This window comes from Elephas maximus, chromosome X, assembly GCF_024166365.1.
Source record: "Elephas maximus indicus isolate mEleMax1 chromosome X, mEleMax1 primary haplotype, whole genome shotgun sequence".
Taxonomy (NCBI): domain Eukaryota; kingdom Metazoa; phylum Chordata; class Mammalia; order Proboscidea; family Elephantidae; genus Elephas; species Elephas maximus.
In genome coordinates this window covers 48464329-48486365 of record NC_064846.1, presented here as the reverse complement: position 1 = coordinate 48486365, position 22037 = coordinate 48464329, and the positions used below count along the sequence as shown (strand labels likewise).

Below are 22037 nucleotides of genomic sequence, written 5' to 3'. Positions count from 1 at the left end.
CCAATGATGCAGATGTTAGGGGGAGAGGGTCGGCATGGGTGTAGGTATGAATAGTTCTGATACTACTGAATCTAAGCCTTGAACCCAAGGAAGAGGGTCTGATGGAAGAATTTCAAGCATCAGACAACTAGAAGGAGAGAATGCGTCTAGCCATAAGGGTCTTCCTGGAAACTTTGAGATAACTAACACCTCACCTGACTGGCCAACAAATGTGGTCCTTCTGCCACATGCAAGAGTAACTCTTGCTTTCCAGCAGCACAGGGCAGATGTGTGGGTGGGGGGAGAGAGGGTGGAATGTTGAATCAGAATTTCTGAAGTGTGCCGGGAATATTGTCTTATTAGGAATATATTCCATGCCCCCAAAGTACTAGGAATCTCCTGGCTCCCAGCCCCTACCGTGTAATGCACAATACCTGCCTCTGGCAGAGAGGTGGTGAGTACAGAGACAGAAAGGATCTCCTCTCCTTTCCTCTGTTTGGGTCTTACTTTCTCTCCTTTTCCTTCTTCTCATTGTCCCTTCCCTTCCCTGTTGCCCCTTCCCCTCTTCTTTCCTCTCTTAGTATCTCCCTTTCAATCTCTCCTTCTCACGAGGTCCCTGCCACCCCAATAACCAAGGCCTAACATGGCCTTAGGGGAAGTCTCTCCTTGCCTGTTCTTCCTGCTTCCTGTAGCACATTCCCAAACACCCTGGGAGTGGGAGAAACTGTGAATTTACAAAGGACCCTTTTGAAGTAAGCCCCACTTTTGTACTCAGAACACCCAAATATTGAGTATTCCTGACCGGAGTTTGGTGGGCAATAGAAACCATGGTGTGACAGGCATATTTTTCCTTTTCACTTTTGAAAGTGGTGCCTCTTCAGCTCTATAGCTTTAAAATGAAGAAATCTGTGCCTAGCAATACAGAGAGGAAAATGCTTCAGGAAACCAAGCTGCCTTTGTCTTCCTCTGCTGAGAAATGACAGAATGTATACACGGATCACAAAAACCTTGAGTGATTTGATTCACTGTGCAATACCCCACACCCATCATCTCACCGTCTGAGTTTTCTGTAGAGGTGGGAAAGGAGCCTTGGTCTTGTAAGTGACTCATCCCATCTGCTGAAAGATATTAAGAACCTATTGGAAGGAACAAGCTAGGACTAGCCAGAGAAGGAAATGATCAACTAGAATCAGGACGGACTAACCTTTAACTTCTGAAACCCACTTACATGGAAATTGCCACCATTTGGGGATGGCATGTCAATGACTGAAATAAATTGTGCATCACTCAGTGCTCTGGTTTTGCTTTGCTCAAAAATAATCACTGAGGAAATCACTTTTCACATAGCATGGTGTCACAGCAAGGGCACTGACCAGGAAGTCAGGCTTCCTGGAATTTGGCCTGATTCTGCCATCAATTGACTGTGTGACCTTCATCTGAAAATGAGGGAGTTAGAGAAATGATCAGATCTCTAGGGTCTCTCAGTAGCCAGTGGCCCTGGGGTCATCCAGAGGGAAATGAGGAGAATCTGGTAGGAACAAAAAAGGGAAAATTATTCTAAACCTGAATTTCAGATCAAGTGATAGCCTTAGAAGAAAGAAAAAATGCTAGAAAGAGTTTGTCTTTCATAAAAACAGACTTTGTTCCCCCTAGTCCTTGGGGAAAGACATAAAACCTCTCTGTAAACAGTGGGTCAGAGGTGAATATGAAAAGTCAGAAAGGGTGGCTACTGAGCAGCTGAATAGAAAACCCAAACTCCTCAATATTTTGGCTTCTTGAGCAATGTCTGGCACTGCCAAAGAATAATCAAAATGGAAGTTACAAAGGGTAAACAACAGTGCAGCTTACCAGAATGCCAAACTCTGGGCAGTTCTTCAGGAGAGAAAGGTACAACTCATACTCTAAGAAATGCAAAAGAAGTTTCAACAATCTTCAGCACCGCAGCCATATTTTAAAGAGAAGAAAATGGAGGCAAAAGGGAACAATCTGGAGGTGGGGCCAAGATGGCAGAGTAGTCAGATGCTTCTGGTGATCCCTCTTACAACAAAGACCCAAAAAAAAAAAAAAAAAGCGAAATGATTATATTTATGACAAGCTAGGAGCCCTGAACATCAAAGGCAAAGTTAGAAAATGGACGGAGTGGCGGGGGAGGGAGAGACAGTTCAGAAGTGGAGAGGAGTTGCCAGACCTGAATCACCAGGAACCCTCAGGCACCATTCCCAGGAGCAACTGCAGTGGGCTGGTGGTAGCATTCGGCCACAGTTGCCTTAAGGACAAACAGCCAGCCACACAGCCTACTCACACCTCCAGAACCAAAGAAGAATGGCACTCTCAGCAAAAGCTAAGTACTTGTGTATATTTCACCTCGCCCCCAACCCCCAAGCCAGTTTCAGTGGCTGTTGATTTCCCTGGGCCTGAGGTAGGTCCTGTTGAGTGACCTGAGCCATTCTCCCGGTCTTGGAGAAGGAATAAATTCACAATTGGGGGAAAAGATAATCTGCCAGCTCCACTAACCTGGGAAGCTCAGGACAAAAGCTGCTCCTGTCCAGGCATAAATGGTCAATGGACTTTGAATACCTTTCCCCCCTGCAGGTACCTGTGTGGGCCTATTTCAGGAGAATAGGCTCTTCTTGGCAGACTGCAACTTTTTCAGCTGTGAGGTGGAGGGGTGGGTGTTTGATGTTTGACACTGCTTTGCCTATTAAACAGGGTCCTCACCTACCCACATCAGGGGCACAAGGACTGGTGGCTCCACTCACGTCACCCAGCCACCTTGCAAAGGGGTCCAAGAATAACTGGTACCTCCCAATATTTACATTCAAAAGCATTGGGAGTCAATCGTCCGTCAGCAGAACCCACCCACCTGTGCTCTGTAGGGAACAGGGATGCGCTTTCCTCACAGACATTCAGGGGATAGTTGTCAGCCCCCTGCCTTGTTCACAGCATGACTCCCTGCTGCAACCACATACCCGCACCTACACCAATCACCCCCACCCCTCTAACACTGTAGGACAGAGCCTGTACCACGCACTTATGACCAACTACCTGGAACACCTGAGGTGAATCTGGACAAGAAAAGTAAATGGACTCTTAGGCTCATATACCTGATAACAACTCTAGCCATCTGGTGACAGGACATCAGAGGTTCAAAGGTGAAAATAATCAAGCTAGCTCACTCGAGCAACCTATTTGGACATATCAAAACAAAGCAAGAAGCTAGGATACAGAAAGCGAACATACAATAAACTAATACAATAACATAGATGGCTGACAATAGTCAATATCAAATCACATAAAGAAGCAGACTATGATCGCTTCAACAAGCTCTCAAAAGAAAGAATCAAAGGATCTTCTGGATGAAGGTGCTTTCCTGGAACTACCAGATGCAGAGTACAAAAGATTAATATACAGAACTCCAAGACATCAGGAACAAGATCAGGAAGGAGATCAGGCAATACACAGGACAAGCCAAGGAACACAGATAAAGTAGTTGAAGAAATTAAAAAGCTTATTCAAGAACATGATGAAAAATTTAATAAGCTGCACGAATCCACAGAAAGACAGCAATCAGAAATTCAGAAGATTAACAATAAAATTTCAGAATCAGACAACTCAATAGAAAGTCAGAGGAGCAGAATTGAGCAAGTGAAAGGCAGAATTAGTGAGACTGAAGATCAAACGCTTGGCACCAATATATTTGAAGAAAAATCAGATAAAAGAATTTTTAAAAATGAAGAAACCCTAAGAATCATGTGGGACTCTATCAAGAGAAATAACCTACAAGTGATTGCAGTAGCAGAACAGGGAGGGATAACAGAAAATACAGAAAGAATTGTTGAAGATTTGTTGGCAGAAAAATTCCCTGATATCGTGAATGATGAGAAGATATCTATCCCAAAATGCTCCTCAAACTCCACATAAGGTAGATGTCAAAAGAAAGTCACCAAGACATATTATAATCAAACTTGCCAAAACCAAAGATAAAGAGAGAATTTTAGGAGCAGCTAGGGATAAATGAAACGTCACCTACAAAGGGGAGTCGATAAGAATAAGTTCAGACTACTCGGCAGAAACCACACAGGCATAGAAGGGAAAAAAAATTGCCAGCCAAGAATCATATATCCAGCAAAACTCTCCTTCAAATATGAAGGTGAAATTAGGGCATTTCCAGATAATCAGAATTTTATGGAATTCGTAAAAACCAAACCAAAACTACAAGAAATACTAAAGGGAGTTCTCCAGTTAGAAAATCAACAATGTCAGATATCAACCCAAGACTAGGACACAGGACGAAGCAACCAGAGGTCAACCCAGATGGGAAAATCACAAAAATAAATCAAGGTTAAAAAAACGCTCAAACAGGGAAACAGTGATGTCATTAAATAAAAGAAGACAACGTTAAAACAGTAAAGAGGGACTAAGAAATATAATCACAGATCTTCCATATGGAGAGGAAGATACGGCAATACAAAGAAATAAATTTAGGTTTAAACTTAGAAAAATACTGGTAAATATTAATGTGATCATAAAGGAGACTAATGATCCTACTCATCAAAATAAAATACAAGAAAAAAATAGAGACTCAGCAGAAACAAAATCAACAACAATGAATGAGGAAAAGACAATGTCTAAAGATAAAATACTCAGGACAAAAAATTGAGTGGGAAAAACAAACTGTCAACAACACACACAAAAAAAGACATCAAAATGACAGCACTAAATTCATACCTATCCAAAATTACACTGAATGCAAATGGACCAAATACACCAATAAAGAGACAGAGTGGCAGAATGGATTAAAAAACACAATCCATCTATATGCTGCCTACAAGAGACACACCTTAGACTTAGAAACACAAACAAACTAAAACTCAAAGGATGGCAAAAATATATCAAGCAAACAACAATCAAAAAAGAGCAGGAGTGGTAATATTAGTTTCTGACAAAATAGACTTTAAATTTACATACACCACAAATAAGGAAGGACACTCTGTAATGATTAAAGGGACAATATACCAGGAGGATATAACCATATTAAATATTTATGCACCCAATGACAGGGCTGCAAGATACATAAAAGAAACTCTATCAGCATTGACAAGTGAGATAGACAGCTCCACAATAATAGTAGGAGACTTCAACACACCACTTTCGGTGAAGGACAGGACATCCAGAAAGAAGCTCAATAAAGACGTGAAAGATCTAAATGCCACAATCAACCAACTTGACCTGATAGACATATACAGAACACTCCACCCAACAGGAACCGAGTTTACTTTCTTTTCTAGTGCACATGGAACATTCTCTAGAATAGACCACACATTAGGTCATAAAGCAAGCCTTAGCAGAATCTAAAACATCAAAATATTACAAAACATCTTCTCTGACCATAAGGCCATAAAAGTGGAAATCAATAACAGGAAAAGCAGGCAAAAAAAATCAAACACTTGGAAACTGAATAATACCCTGCTCAAAAAAGATTGGATTATAGAAGACATCAAGGATGGAATAAAGAAATTCATAGAATCCAATGAGAATGAAAACACTTCCTATCAGAGCCTTTCGTACACAGCTAAAGCAGTGCTCAAAGGTCAATTTATATCAATAAAAGCACACATCCAAAAAGAAGAAAGGGCCAAAATCAAAGAAATATCCCTACAACTTCAACAAATAGAAAGAGAGCAACAAAAGAAACACTCAGGCCCTAGAAGAAAGCAAATAATAAAAATTATAGTAGAAACAAATGAAATAGAAAACAGAAGAACATTTGAAAGAGTTAACAAGACCAAAAACTGGTTCTTTGAAAAAATTAACAAAATTGATAAACCATTGGCCAAACTGAAAAAAAGAAGAACAAGAGAGGAAGCAAATCACCCGAATAAGAAATGAGATGGGACATATTACAACAGACCCAGCTAAAATTAAAAGAATCATATCAGATTACTATGAAAAATTGTACTCTAATAAATTTGAAAACGTAGAAGAAATAGATGAATTTATAGACACACACTACCTACCTAAACTAACACAAAGGTAGACCAACTAAATAAACCCATAACAAAAGAAGAGATTGAAAAGGTAATTTAAAAACTCCCCCCCCAAAAAGCCCTGGCCCAGACTGCTTCACTGCAGAGTTCTACCAGACTTGCAGAGAACAGTTAACACCACTACTACTAAAGGTATTTCAGAACATAGAAAAGGACAGAATACTCCCAAACTCATTCCCTGAAGCCAGCATATCCCTGATACCAAAACCAGGTAAGGACACCACAAAAAAAGAAAATTACGGGCTTATACCCCTCATGAACTTAGATGCAAAAATCCTTAACAAAATTCTAGCCAATAGAATTAAACAACATATCAAAAAAATAATTCACCATGACCAAGTGGGATTCATAGCAGGCATGCAGGAATGGTTCAACATTAGAAAAACAATTAATGTAATCCATCATATAATGAAAAAAAAAACTTATTTTTCTTTCTTATCATATAAATAAAAGACAAGAACCACATAATCTTATCAATTGATGCAGAAAAGGCATTTCACAAAGTTCAACACCCATTCATGATAAAAACTCTCAGCAAACAGGAATAGAAGGAAAATTCCTCAGCATAATAAAGGGCATTTATACAAAGCCAACAGACAACATCATCCTAAATGGAGAGAGTCTGAAAGTAATCCCCTTGAGATCAGGAACCAGACAAGGATGCCCTTTATCACCACTCTTATTCAACATTGCGCTGGAGGTCCTAGCCAGAGCAATTAGGCTAGATAAAGAAAAAAAGGGCATCCAGATTGGTAAGGAAGAAGTAAAATATTTCTATTTGCAGATACACAGAAAACCCTAAGGAATCCTCAAGAAAACTACTGAAAGTAACAGAAGAGTTCAGCAGAGTATCAGAATACAAGATAAACATACAAAAATCAGTTCGGTTCCTCTACACCAACAAAAAGAACATCGAAGTAGACAGCACCAAATCAATGCCATTTACAGTACCCCCAAGAAGATAAAATACTTAGGAATAAATCTTACCAGAGATGTAAGAGACCTATACAAAGAAAACTACAAGACACTACTGCAAGAAACCAAAAGAGACCTACATAAGTGGAAAAACATACCTCGCTCATGGGTAGGAAGACTTAACATTGTAAAAATGTCTATTCTACCAAAAGCGATCTATAGATAAAATGCAATTCGGATCCAAATTCCAACGACATTTTTTAATGAGATGGAGAAACAAACAACCAACTTCACATGGAAGGGAAAGAGGCCCTGAATAAGTAAAAAAAAAAAAAAAAAAAAAATTTTTTTTTTTAATAAGTAAAGCATTACTGAAAAAGAAGAACAAAGTGGGAGGCCTTAGTTTACCTGATTTTAGAACCTATTATACCGCCACAGTAGTCAAAACAGCCTGGTACTGGTACAACAACAGATACATGGACCAATGGAACAGAATTGAGAACCCAGACATGAATCTACCCACATATGAGCAGCTGATATTTGACAAAGGCCCAAAGTCAGTTAAATGGGGAAAAGACAGTCTCTTTAACAAATGGTGCTGGCATAACTGGATAGCCATCTACAAAAAAAATGAAACAAGACCCACACCTCACACCATGCACAAAAACTAACTCAAAATGGATCAAAGACCTAAATATAAAATCTAAAACAATAAAGATCATGGAAGAAAAAGTAGAAACAATGCTAGGAGCACTAATACATGGCATAAACAGTATATAGAACATTAACAATGCGCAAACACCAGAAGAGAAACTAGAGAACTGGGAGCTCCTAAAAATCAAATTTTTTTTATGCTCATCCAAAGACTTCACCAAGAGAGTAAAAAGACTACCTACAGACTGGGAAAAAGTTTTTAGCTATGACATTTCTGATCAGCGTCTTATCTCTAAAATCTACATGATACAGCAAATACTCAACTACAAAAAGAAAAATACCCCAATTAAAAAGTGGGCAAGGGATAGAAACAGGCACTTCACTAAAAAAGACATTCAGGTAGCTAACAGATACATGAGGAAATGCTCACAATTATTAGCCATGAGAGAAATGCAAATCAAAAGTACAATGAGATTCCATCTCACTCCAACACCAAAAAACCAAAAAACAAACCCAGTGCCGTCGAGTCGATTCCGACTCATAGCGACCCTATAGGACAGGGTAGATCTGCCCCATAGACTTTCCAAGGAGCGCCTGGCGGATTCGAACTGCTGACGCTTTGGTTAGCAGCCGTAGCACTTAACCACTATGCCACCAGGGTTTCCTCACTCCAACAAGGCTGGCATTAATCCAAAAAACACAAAATAATAAATGTTGGAGAGGTTGTGGGAGAGACTGGAACACTTATACACCGCTGTTGGGAATGTAAAATGGTACAACCACTTTGGAAATCGATTTGGCACTTCCTTAAAAAGCTAGAAATGGAAGTACCATATGATCCAGCAATCCCACTCATTGGAATATATCCTAGAGAAATAAGAGCCTTTACATGAACAGATATATGCACACCCATGTTCACTGCAGCACTGTTTACAATAGCAAAAAGATGGCAGCAACCAAGGTGCCCATCAACGGATGAATGGATAAATAAATTATGGTACATTCACACAATGGAATACTACACATTGATAAAGAACAATGATGAGTCTGTGAAACATTTCATAACATGGAGGAATCTGGAAGGCATTATGCTCAGTGAAATTAGTCAGTTGGAAAAGGACAAATATTGTATGAGACCGCTATTAGAAGAACTTGAAAAATAGTTTAAACAGAGAAGAAAATATTCTTTGATGGTTACTAGACCACGGAGGGAGAGGGGTTTTCACTAATTGGTAAATAAGAACTATTTTAGGTGAAGGGAAAGACAACGCACAATACAGGGGAGCTCAGCACAACTGGACTAAAGCAAAAGCAGTTTCCTGAATAAACTGAACGCTTCGATGGCCAGCATAGCAGGGGTGGGAGTTTGGGAACCATGGTTTCAGGGAACATCTAGGTCAATTGGCATAATAAAATCTATTAAGAAAACATTCTGCATCCCACTTTGGAGAGTGGCATCTCAGGTCTTAAACGCTAGCAAGCGGCCATCTAAGATGCATCAACTGGCCTCAGCTCACCTGGAGTAAAAGAGAATGAAGAACACCAAAGACAAGGTAATTATGAGCCCAAGAGACAGAAAGGGCCACATAAACCAGAGACTACATCAACCTGAGACCAGAAGAACTAGATGGTGCCTGGCTAGAACTGATGACTGCCCTGACAGGGAACACAACAGAGAACCCCTGAGGGAGCAGGAGAGCAGTGGGATGCAGACCTCAAATTCTCCTAAAAAGACCAGATTTAATGGTCTGACTGAGACTAGAAGGACCCTGGAGGTCATGGTCCCCAGATCTCTGTTAGCACAGGACAGGAACCATTCCCAAAGCCCACTCTTCAGACAGGGATTGGACTGGACTATGGCATAGAAAATGATACTGGTGAGGAGTGAGCTTCTTGGATCAAGTAGACACATGAGATTATGTGGGCAGCTCCTGTCTGAAGGGAAGATGAGAGGGCAGAGGGGGTCAGAAGTTGGCCAAATAGATACAAAAATAGAGAGTGGAGGGAAGGAGTGCGCTGTCTCATTAGAGGGAGAGCAACTAGGAGTATATAAAAATAGCAAGGTGTATATATGTTTTTGTATAAGAGACTGACTTGATTTCTAAACTTTCACTTAAAGTACAATAAAAATTTTAAAAAAGGGAGCAATCTGTTCAAACCCCGAAATGTGGCTGGAAATTCTGCTTAAATTATAGCTCTGAGTCTCAGACTCCCAGGTAAACTCAGCAGACAATAACCTCTCCAGAAACAGGTGTGTCCAAGTGGTTTGATTCAAACAACAAAAGGACATTATACCTTGAGCTCTGTCCTTCCTCGGAGCTCCACTTCATAGCCCTCACTTAGAGCTCGAAGAATTGTCACAGTGCTATGACTGACATGAATGCGATATGCTGTAAAAGAAGGATTTGCATGACTCTGGCTCCTTTTAGGTAAAATCAATGAGAAGATAGCAATGTAATAAATGCTCCCACTTATAAATGAACTAGACCCTAAGGGAAGTCCCTGGGAGAGCTCTAGTCTGGGTTTCACAGGGGTGGGGGAGTGGGAGGTGTAGTGATGGCCTTCCTCACCAGGCTCAAATAAGGCATCAGCTATAGCACCCATCAGCGTCCTAGACACTGTCTCAGAGGAAAGGCCATGCAATAGAAAGGTGTTAATTTAACTTAAGGGTTGAGATGAAGAAACAGCAACCACCACTGTGCTGTCAGCTGAAATGTGACCTCCTCTGAGGGAAGTGTGGCCCCAGGAGTTTCTCTCACCAGCTTCTGCTGGAAGTGAACTCCCAAACTTTACATAGCCCCACTTAAAAGACAAAAGGGACTCTTTCCTTGTGCATCTATGCAAACCTCTCTCAATATTGCTGTATTTAAAATATCAATGGGAAGTATCCTAAGACCTTGTCAATAAACATTTTGTGGAGAGCCCTGGTGGTGCAGTGGTTAAGTGCTCAGCTGTTAACCCAAAGGTCGGTGGTTTGAACCCCAGCCACTGTGCAGGAGGAAGTTGTGGCAGACTGTTTCCATAAAGATTACAGCCTTGGAAACCCTATGGGGGCAGTTCTATTCTGTCCTATAGGGTCACTATGAGTCGGAATCGACTCCATGGCAGTGGGTTTGGTTTGGTTTTTTGGTACATTCATAGATGTCCTTTGAGTGGGTACATATGACTGTGCAGCCATGTATACATATGAATGTATTACTTTCTAACCAGTGACCCCAACCTGGAATAAAAGCTATACATGAAAAACAACAAAATAAATTTTTTAAAAAAATTACTTAGAACCGAAGTGTAATTCTTTGGTAAGGAACAATCATTTGTTAACTTCCTGAAAACTGTCATCCTATGAAGAGAAACCTTGTTGAGGTTGAGTCTTAAATCAAAATCCAAGACTTGTTCTCATGCATGCTAGAGAAAGTCACTCTTTTAGAAGCTGATTACCATCTGAGTAGAAAGGCATGGCTGAAAAGAACTGCAAGAAATTTCTGCCATGTGTACACACAAAGACTTTCCTCCTCTTGACAGCTTAGAACTGTTGTTTGTGTCTTCCTCACTGACTCATGGTCACCCAAAGCATCTGCTCATAAAGGGTTGTCCTATTCTTAAGAGCCACTTGCCAGACTAGCATGTCCCTAGCTAGTCCTGTGTGTGCCATCTCACTAGCATCTTGTCTTCAGGGGTCTTTCAGTAGAACGATCCTGCTGGTGGGGAACACACAGCTCAAAAGACAGCAGATAGCCCATTCCACTCACCGTCTAGTCACTCCTATTCTAGAACCTCAATGGATTCAACTGGGCACATAGAAGATACTGATGAAATTGATTTTTTAATATAGATCTAGGACATATCCTGGTCTCACAGATCTTCAATCAGGTGTAGAGATTAATGTCATATCTGGGACACAGTCATTAACTTCCTGAAGAGCACACTAATCTGCTCCTTTAGTGCAGAGAGCACATTTGTATGTATCTTTTTTTTAATGTGATTTAGGTAAAAGCTTACAGAGCAAATTAGTTTCTCATTAAACAGTTAATACACAAATCGTTACGTGATATTGGTTGCCAACCCTGCAATGCGTCAAAACTCTTCCCTTCTCCAACCTAGGTTCCCTGTTTCCAATCATCCAGTTTTCCTGCCCCTTCCTGCCTTCTCCTCTTTGCTTTTGGGCCGATGTACCCGTTAGTCTCGTATACATGATCGAACTATGAAGCATGGCCTTCATGTGTGTTATTGTTGGCCCTATAGACATGTCTAATCTTTGGCTAAAGGGTGAACATCAGGAGTGACTTCCCTCACTCGGCCTTCCTGGAATAGCCAGTGCTTAATAAACACTTGCTGTGAGTGATTTACTCCATTTTTTTTCTTCCTAGCTGATCACTGGAAAAGGTACTGCTTAAATCTAAAAACTTAATTTCTGTTCTCAAATCTATATTTCCAATGTGAAATGTGTGGAGTTTCCCTGGTGCAGACCAGAATATGACTTCAGTCTTCTACAAGCTTACATCAGTCCAGAGTACTATGCCAAATCTGCATTGCAGTTCCATGATCAATTTCACTTCATCTTGGGTTGCACTTCGAGAGCAAAGTCATATGCAAAGTCATACGCATACTGCAGCTCCTGGATGACAGTTCCTTCTGCCATGTCTGTGGAGTTCGAAGACTTTCCCAGATGTCAGAAAATTTATTCTGACAACAGCTTCTAAGTTCCGTGCTGCCTCCTTAATCATAGCTGCACAGGCTACATTGACTAAGACTGGACCCATTGTGCAAGCCTGTTTCTGCACATGAGCGATGGGGAGTGGGGTCAGACAGGGCACCACCCACTGTGATATAGGCCATCATATCATCAGGGACTAGTTTGAGGATATTGCTAAAGTTTGGGAAGAGCTTGTCTTGCCTAGTAGCTGCCAGAGCCCCGGCTGCTAAGGGCTTCAGTGTTTTCGTTTTTAAATAAAATCTATGAAAACAGTAGATAGAATCAAATGTTGTTCTCTATGATTTTATACAATAGCATGAAAAAACTGCTTTGCTCAACCATGATATAGGTAAAAGGCACATTGTGATTCTGACATTGTCTTAGTAGTGGCAGTAAACAACAACCAAGAAAGAGTTGACCCAGCATCTTTTACTGGCAATGGATAAATGGCATAGTGGTTTGTGCTGTTTTCCTCTCAAGGAAGAGGGGAAGAAACAGTATCTGCTACCATGCCTGTTTTGATAAAAGCTAAGGGTTTTATATACAGGCAAGTTGGAATTAATTATTTCAGAATTCCAAGCTCCTTAGGTTGAGGGATTATTGCTAACTAAGTTCAAGGGGGCTATTTGATGAAGCCAGAGCTCCTGGAGTCTTCACTAGTTCAAAAACAGGATAAGAGTAGCAAACGGCACCTGGCTGGGAGGCAGCTGGCTCTGAGTATGTCTCCATGAACTAGTTGAAAAACTGAAAATGTCAGTCCCTTACCTAGTTCTTTTTTTTTTATTTTTTTGACATGACTCCTCTAAACCACCAGGCTGGACAATTTTTTTCTTTCACCCAAAGGACTTTTTTAGTTGTTTTGATCAAATTGGCTGGCTGTTTCAATGTCACTTAGCTACAGCTTTATTTCCTTAATAAGAAAGGTACATGTTCAATCCAACATCACCCCCTACTGGTTTGGCCATTAGAGACCACGAAAATATGTGCTAAATCTCCTTAATCTTCTCAAATTATTTTTATTTTTCTTTAAAAACATTAAAACCTCAAGGACCCTGTTATTGTTCCCCTATCTTGAGGAAGAATCACTTTCCCTATAGCAGGAAGGTACCATCCTCTCCTGCCCTCTGTGGGTACTCACGTAACCCTGTTGATTCCATCCGAGAAGCAGTGTTTACAGTGTCTCCAAACAAGCAGTATCTGGGCATGGTGAGGCCCACCACTCCAGCAACAACTGGCCCTGTAGAACAGCAGGAGGTGGGATTACAGCCACCAGGTGTGCACCCGAGACGCTAATAAAGGAACATTGAGGAATGTAGCTTCATGAAAGAATAAAAGTTACCACCAAATAGCTCTGGGAATCTGAACAAAGCCTTGTAATGAGTAATGAACTCTGCCCTGCCGTTAGAAAGCAAGTTTATAACAATGCAGACAAGACTACCCTTCTGATTTATACCTTTGTTATATGTAACAGTTACACTCAAGATGCTTACATCTGTCAACAGAGACAAATAAGTATCAAATCCAAACCAGAAAAGCCAGGGCAGGGACTCAGGATCCAAACATGTTTAAAACTGTGACTCTTTCTTGTGCCTTAGGGTAGGAGGGAGGCATCTCATAGGACTGTCTCTTAAACTGTGTCTACCAAGAGAATTATTGCTAAGACACTTCAAAAATCTGAAAATCAGCAGAGTTGACTTTCAATCATGTATGTTAGGGGCATGGAAGAGCAGTATAGATACTTCAACAATATTTTCTATTTTCCCTTAGAGTGGTTTTTGTTCTTACATTTTAAAATGGCTGTTAGGTGTTCAGGGAGTAGACAGTACTTGAAAAAAATTAAGCAGACATACTGAAAATTCAGTTCAGGAGTAGCTAGAAAGTACTCCCCCTTCACCTCTCTGGTCTCTGCTCTGTTTCTATGTTAAAACTTTTCAGGATTACTTTTTTTACTGTTTCCTGAGACAGGGCAAGTAATTAAGTATTTTGTTTATAGAGTTTTTTTTCTGCTAAGAATAAAAATAACTACTAAACTTATGTTGATAAAGGGCTTTTAACATTCTCATGTTATTTCATCTTTCAGTCATTTAGAAGCATTCACTGAGCACTGAGCTAGGCACCAAGGGGAAATAAAAAAAATGGAACACACTGTCTCAGTTCTTCAGGAGTTTACAGTCTAATTGAAGACTAGAGGCTACCAAAGAAGAAACAATTGAACAACCCAAGACAATGTATCATTGAGGCAAGATAAATGGTACAGACAGAAGTGCTATAAATAGTTTATAGTTTATTAGCACCTGGCTCAGTCAAGAAGCGTCCAGTGGAGAAGGTAGGATTCGATTTGGACCTTGATGAGTAGGTAGGATTTGAATAGGAGAAAAGGGATGTGAATCAAAGGTTTTTGGTTAGGATTGAGCATGGACAGCTCTTAGAGAAAGCAACCCGCCTAGTTCAGGTAACTGAGGAGATACTGGAGACAAGATTGATTAAGTAGTTGTACAAGATGGAGGACCTTGAGCCAACGCTGAATTTTGAGCAGGGAAACTAAGACAAAAATGAGTTTTCTTTCTTTCTTTTTCTGAAGAACAACATACAGAATGCATTGAAAGGGGGAGAGACTAAAACCAAGGAACCCTATTAGGTGGCTGTTGTAGCCATTCAGGTATAAGGTAGTAATCCAGGTGTAAGGTAGTGAGTACTGGAAAGGAGGTGATGATGGAGGCTCAAAAAGGGGGAATAAAAGAGAAACATTACAAAAGGAGAATCAAAGACTTGCTGGCTGTCAGATGGACAATCATGGGAGAATTGGCATGGGTTTATGAGCTGATTTATGGAAAAAAAAGGACTTGAAGTTTTATATATGTTGAATTTGAAATGATCATGAACCATCCAAGAGGTGTGATGATGGGGGTGGGAGATGTGAAACTGGAGCACAAGTGAGAGGTGAGGGCTTTTCTTAAAAAAAAAAAATCTGCTATGTGCTAAGCACTCTGGATACAAACATGAGTAAGATATGGTTCCTGCCATCAAGTCTAATGGAAGGAAAGACAAGTGAACACAAATAATGTAGATGACTGTGAGAAGGACGGATGGGAAGAGGCAAGAGTGGAAGCGAGAAAATACTATTGGAATCATCCAGGCAAGAGATGCTGGTGGCCTGGACATGGGTATCAAAGAGGGACAAAATAGATTTAAGAAATATTTAAAAGGTAAGATGTATAAGGCTTTAGTAACTGGTTGCATGTTGGAGGTCAGGATGACGAAGGAGTCAAGGATGACTCCCAAGATTCTATTTAGGATAACTGGGTGAATGGTGCTATCATCTGCTGAAATAGAAAATACAAGAGGGGAAGGAGTTTGCGGGGGATGAAAATCATTCTCTTTTGGATGTGTTGAGTGTGAGATACATGTGGAACATTCAGGTGGAAATGTCAGCAGGAAGTTTGATATTCAAGGCTGAAGAATAAGCAAGAGGGCTGTATTGAAGCTGTGGAGTTGGGAGTTATCAGCATAGAAATGGCAGTTAAACCATAGAAATTAATGAGATCACCCAGAAAGAGTATGTAGGGGGAAAAAAGCAATGGATCAAGGACAGACCCTGGGGGATACCAATATTTAAGAGAAAGATGGAGACAGAAGGAATTATCAGACAGTAGTAGAAAATGAAAGCCAGGTTGAAAAGGATTGAGAGATAAATTAGAGGAGAGGACATGCAAAAAGCAAGGAAACGACAACCCTGAGACCTTTGCAGAAAATGTAGCAGCAGTCACAGTTAGAGAATAGGAAAAGCTAAGAAAACCAGTAATGGAAGAGAGTGAGAAGCACATCAGGAAAGCCAATTGAGGGAGGTTTTAGGGATAATTGTCACGACTGTTGAATGCTACAAAGAGCTAAGAGTGGTTGAGGACTGGGAAAAGTGGTGAGGACTGAAGCCAGATTGCAAAGGGGCTAAGAAGGGAGTGGATAGTGAAGAAATGGCACAGTGAGCATAATCATTCTTTTAAAAAGTTTGGTAAGAAAGGAATGAAAAGGGTGGGAAGAAAAGGAGCCTAGAAGAATAGGGCTTAGAGATAGAGGAAGGAAGATGAGAGGGGAACAAGAGGAGCTAATAGGTGAGATATCTGTGATATCAAGTGTTATGGATTGAATTGTGTCTCACAAACGTGTGTCAACTTGGCTAGGCCAGTACTGTGTGGTTGTCCACCATTTTGTGATCTGATGTGATAATCCTGTGTGTTGTATATCCTAACCTCTATGATGTTAATGAGGCAAGATTAGAGGCAGTGATGTTAATGAGACAGGACTCAATCTACAGGATTAGGTTGTATCTTGAGTCAATCTCTTTTGAGATATAAAAAATAAGCACGTAGAGAAGAAAGGGACCTCATGCCAACAAGAAAGAAGTGCTGAGAGTGGATCATGGTCCCTGCACTGAAAAGCTTCTAGTCCAGGGGAAATTTGATGACAATGACATTTCCCTAGAACCGACAGAGAGAGAAAGCATTCCCCAGGAGCTGGCACCCTGAATTTGGACTTCTGGCCTCCTAAACTGTGAGAGAATAAATTTGTTTACTAAAGCCATCTACTTGTGGTATTTCTGTTATAGCAGCATTAGATAACTAAGACATCAAGTGAGAGATCTGTCAAGATACCTGTGAATATGTGAAGATAAATAGGACGGATACCAGGAAGAAACAGATCCTGAAGATATTCAAGCAAGAAGAGATGAGGATGGGAGTTGAGGTGTTCAGTAATACAATTAATTATTCTAAATAAAACATGTTCCTGTAGATCTTATAGCATAGTCAAACATGGAAACATAGGCTCCGATGAGGAGGGTAGACTGAAACAGCTTGGGATCTAGAGCAAGGGCTGGTGTCCACTGGGGTAAAGCAGGTGCTGAGAAGAGAGAAAACTTGAGTAGGCATAAAGGACTAGCTGGACACCAGGTATAGGACTAGACACGTGAATAATCCACCTACCAATAATCAGGGGAGAGCTACCCTTTCTCTCCCTTTACTAGTGTTCCCTTGACGCACCTGGGAATGTCTTCTCTTTAGCTGGTTGTTGTTACCTGAGTGCAGGCCTATTCGAATCCGAACTGGCACCTCTGGTATGTGCCGCATCTTGAAGGTTCCCACGGAGCTCAGAATATCTAGGGCCATGTTTGCAATCTCCGCTGCATGCCTACTGCCATTCCTCTTTGGGAGGCCTGAGGCCACCATGTAGGCATCTCCAATGGTCTCCACCTGGGAATTGAGGGAGACCGGATTAGCAAGAGTAGCTTCTTTGGATTGATATGTATTTTCACAGTGCTTTAGGAGTATGATGGAAGCCAGGTGTTCTCATAAAGTGAGGAAGGCAGAGAGAGTTAGTGGTTTATAGGCCCAGCTGCACATTAGAATCATCTAAGGAGCTATATATATATATATATATCCATGTCTAAGCCCCATGCTCAGAGATTCTGAGATAAGTGTATCTACTTCCCAGGCTCCTGGCTAATGGTAGAGAAATAATCAGGCTCCAAGCAATACCTGGGGGAAGGGAAAAGGGGAGATTTCTGAGACTGTCCCTAGGGTGTTCCTGGGACATCCTAAAACCTCCCCCAGCAAGCATTTATTCAGATGATTTTGGGTAAACAAGCTAGGGCAGCCTTAGGGAAATATAGGGAAGGGGAATGGGAGGAGGAGGAAGAGACAATTCCTTTTGGTTTGTCTCGATAATACGTTGGAGCTCTTTTTGCAGGCTTTTTGGGTATGAGAACTGGGTCTTTTTAACCACCAGCTACCTTCTTCTCTCCTACTGCTGTCTCTCTGAGGGGCAACAGTACTGACCCTCAGCTGCTTTGCAGGGGGCAGTTAGAGTGGGACATCTGGAAAGAAGAAAGGCAAATATGCGCTCCTCATCTGCCCCACACAAGTGTGCTCACTCTTTTAAAAATTTTAGGTGACCAAAAAGTTGAAGTTTTGCAGGTAAATCCAAAAGATAAGTAAGTGAAAGGAGCTCTATGAAGTGTGCCAGTCAGCCTGTGCTGCCACAAGTTCGGATCCAGTTAAAACCCATATTCTCCTATAGAACTGCACTCATGGAGTGCAATAGATGAGAACATGAACTCTGAAGTCACACTGCCTTGGTTAGAAACCCAGATCCACCACTTATAAGCTGTGTGATTTGGGGCAAGTCACTTAACCTGTGGGCTTTAGTGTCCTCATCTGTAAAATAGGGATAATGGCAGTACCTATTTCATAGTGTTTTCTAAGGAGTGAATAATTTAATATATGTCAAAGCACTTAATACCTGCCTGGTGCATGATAAGTGCAAGCTATCACCACCACCACTATCATCATCATCACCACCACACCAGGTTGAAAGCAATCTTAGGACTGTGGCCATGACTCAACTCTAGAGAATGAAGTTTAGTAAGCAGCAATAAGCCCCTTCCTCAGCATGACTTTCTATATAGCCAATGACAATGATTCTCTGTACCTATAGGACTTTGTACTTCAACACACTTCTATCCAGCCACCGCCCCCCACCCCCAGCTTACTTAGTGCAATACAAGAAAAAGGATTCCTGCCCTCAAATAAGCATGGCTGCCTGCACAGAGAAAGGCAACAGTTACAATGCAAATGCTATATGGAAGGGGAAACTCACTGGCTGACCATTATCAGAGCCAGTGGTTGACCTTTCAGCTTTAATGACTCAGTCATCCAGGAAGCCCCAAGCATATGGATGAGATTAGGAGGGCAGGATGCATGAGCACTCTCTGGCCTTGGTGAGCAGACGGCTGTGAGGAATTGTGGGTAGCATAAACCAGTGTAAGGACACAGAAAGGGATGAGGAGGTATAGAAAGAGGTCTCATTGAGATGGGGGTGGGGTGGCAGGAGTACTGAAGCTGAAAACCAATCACCAGCTTCTTCACAAGTGTGCAGTAGCCTTCTCATTTCCATTTCAGATGATCAAGTGCCAGGGGAGGTGATTCCAATTTTACAGGTAAAGAAAATGAAAACACAAACAGGTTTGGTGACTCACTGCTGGTTCAAATTTTTACTTCCTTTGCACTGGGTTTTTTTTTTTTAATTTTTATTGTGCTTTAAGTGAAAGTTTACAAATCAAGTCAGCTTCTCATACAAAAATTTATATACACCTTGCAGGCACTGGGGTTTTTTTTTTTTTATATATATATACTCCTAGTTGCTCTCCCCCTAATGAGACAGCACATTCGTTCTCTCCACCCTCTATTTTCATGTCCATTCAGCCAGCTTTTGACCCCCCTCTGCCCTCTCATCTCCCCTCCAGACAGGAGCTGCCCACATAGTCTCACGTGTCTACATGATCTAAGAAGCTCACTCCTCACCAGTATCATTTTCTATCCCATAGTCCAGTCTAATCCCTGTCTGAAGAGTTGGCTTTGGGAACGGTTCCTGTCTTGGGCTAACAGAAGGTCTGGGGACCATGACCTCCAGGGTCCTTCTAGTCTCAGTCAGATCATTAAGTCTGGTCTTTTTAGGAGAATTTGAGGTCTGCATCCCACTGCTCTCCTGCTCCCTCAGGGGTTCTCTGTTGTGTTCCCTGTCAGGGCAGTCATCAGTTCTAGCCAGGCACCATCTAGTTCTTCAGGTCTCAGGCTGATGTAGTCTCTGGTTTATGTGGCCCTTTCTGTCTCCGGAATCGACTCGACGGCAGTGGGTTTGGTTTTTTTTTTTTTTTTTTTGGTCCTGTCTCTTGGGCTCATAATTACCTTGTGTCTTTGGTGTTCTTCATTCTCCTTTGCTCCAGGTGGGTTGAGACCAATTGGTGCATCTTAGATGGCTGCTTGTGTTGTTTTTAATAAGCAGGACTGAAAAATTAGATTTCATTTTTTGGATTCATATAACCCTGCTCTGTCCTGGGAACAGCCCACAAACTCTCCACTGCAGCCATGAAGTACAAAAATACCTAACGGCCTCATTCCTAAGACCCCCAACAATTGGCTTGACAGAATCAGCTGGATTGATCAAACCCGAGGCTGTTTTATTGTCCACATTGAATCACCTTTGATTTTTGTTTCAACTGAGTTAGCTTTCAGTGATTTTTTAATATCTATTCAGACTGCTGGAGTTTAACAAGTTAAGACAGGTATTCTGAGTCCATGGATTTTTCCTCCACCATGGTTTCCCTGTGTGCTCCTTGATTAGCTTGCAGCTCCTGCTGATTGACAGGTATAATGTCTATTTCTGAGCCCTATTTAGGTGGCTTGGCCTAGCCCTGAGGCTGTCTACCTGACCTGAAAGGGCCCTGTCTAATCTGAGATAAACACACTGCCCTGTGTGTGATTTCAGAGCTGGAACATTTCAGACTACTGTGAAGGATCCAATGAATAGAGCTACTCATTCTCCAGCTCTACCTTGGTTCCTGGGACAGAGGAGCTGTCTAAAGTTTGGGATGCCTGGGGCATCTTGCCCCATCAATAAGACAAGTACCCATGTTGCAGGCAACGTGGAAATATCCCTGCAAAGCTATGAGATTTTTAGTCATTTTCTGCCCAGAGACAAAAAGACATAGAATATAAGGGCAAGGAAGCGTAGTACCTAAGTGAATGAATGTAGTCACCTGTTCTCTACTCATCTTCTGCAACCTTTGATAGGAAGAGTGGGAATTGACAGGTTAGAGTGGTAGGGAGAGGTGGAAGCAGGGGATTTACAACCTCACAATTAATCATTTCCTGAGCCCTCAGGCCAATAGGTGGGCTTTTGGTTATCCTGTAGCAATCCCAAAGAGCCCTAAGCCTAATAGCTACCTGGTGTAATACCAAAGTTTCTTCCTGTATATCAATGGTACCTAAAGAAATAGACCAAATTTTAATAGCATGTATTAGATCTACACAAACTTTACCAAGATGAACTCTATTGCAGTCACCAACTATGGGCAAAACATCAGTACTATCGTATTCCCTCTAGTGCCTAGCATACTGCACCCTACACTTAGGGTATTTAGCCACTGAAGTGCAATAACTCTTTTGGCCCCAATCTCTTCTTGTCCCATTTCTAGGAAACAGCTCAAAAGAAATCTGACCAGCAATTTCTTGCTGGGCTTGAGAGTTGTTATTTTGTAAAGTGTGAAATGATATGCATTCTACTTGGACTTCATTTCCAATGGGATACCAATGAAAGTGGTGTACTGCTTAAATTTCAATTCCTAAATAACAGCATGCTATCAAATCACATCCTTTAATTTTTAGATACACATAGATGAACCCTGGGCCTCATAAAAATTTCACTCTGGAATATATTTCCCTGCTAACTGGCTTACCTTGTAGACATCGTGACTGCCAATGATCGCATCAAAGAGTGTGTACAGGTCATTTAGAAGATCCACCACCTCAATGGGCTCACTCATGGCTGAGATGGTGGTGAAGCCCACAATGTCACTGAAGTACAAGGTGACCAAGTCAAAGCCCTCAGGTTCTACCGTGCAACCCCTTTTGAGTGATTCAGCAACCGATCTGGAAAGCAGACAACTATTTTTCAGAGGACATGTGTCTCCCTCCATGCCACAGATGCCTTCTAGAAGACAGTTCCCCCCAAATCACTGCCAAGTAAATGATAAAGAATAAAATGTCACCTGAATGAAAGCATTAATTTGTTCATTTATTCTACAAATGTGTATTGAGTGCCTACAATGTGTCAGGCACTGTGCCAGCTGCTGGAACATAGCACTAAATAGACACAGTCTGTGTCTTCGTGGAGTTTTTCCAGTTCCCTAAACTTCT

The 22037-nt window shown here is 41.3% G+C and overlaps 1 protein-coding gene across 1 annotated transcript in view; it reads right to left on the bottom strand.

The window, feature by feature from the left end:
- GUCY2F (guanylate cyclase 2F, retinal) overlaps window positions 1-22037 on the bottom strand; it is a 125664-nt gene that overhangs the window by 4642 nt on the left and 98985 nt on the right. The window contains exons 13-16 of the mRNA XM_049872134.1: window positions 21578-21770; window positions 17360-17534; window positions 13427-13525; window positions 9891-9985 (exon numbers count right to left, since the gene is read on the bottom strand). Coding sequence (XP_049728091.1) covers window positions 9891-9985; window positions 13427-13525; window positions 17360-17534; window positions 21578-21770 — 562 coding nt within the window. The remainder of the gene's footprint in view (window positions 1-9890; window positions 9986-13426; window positions 13526-17359; window positions 17535-21577; window positions 21771-22037) is intronic.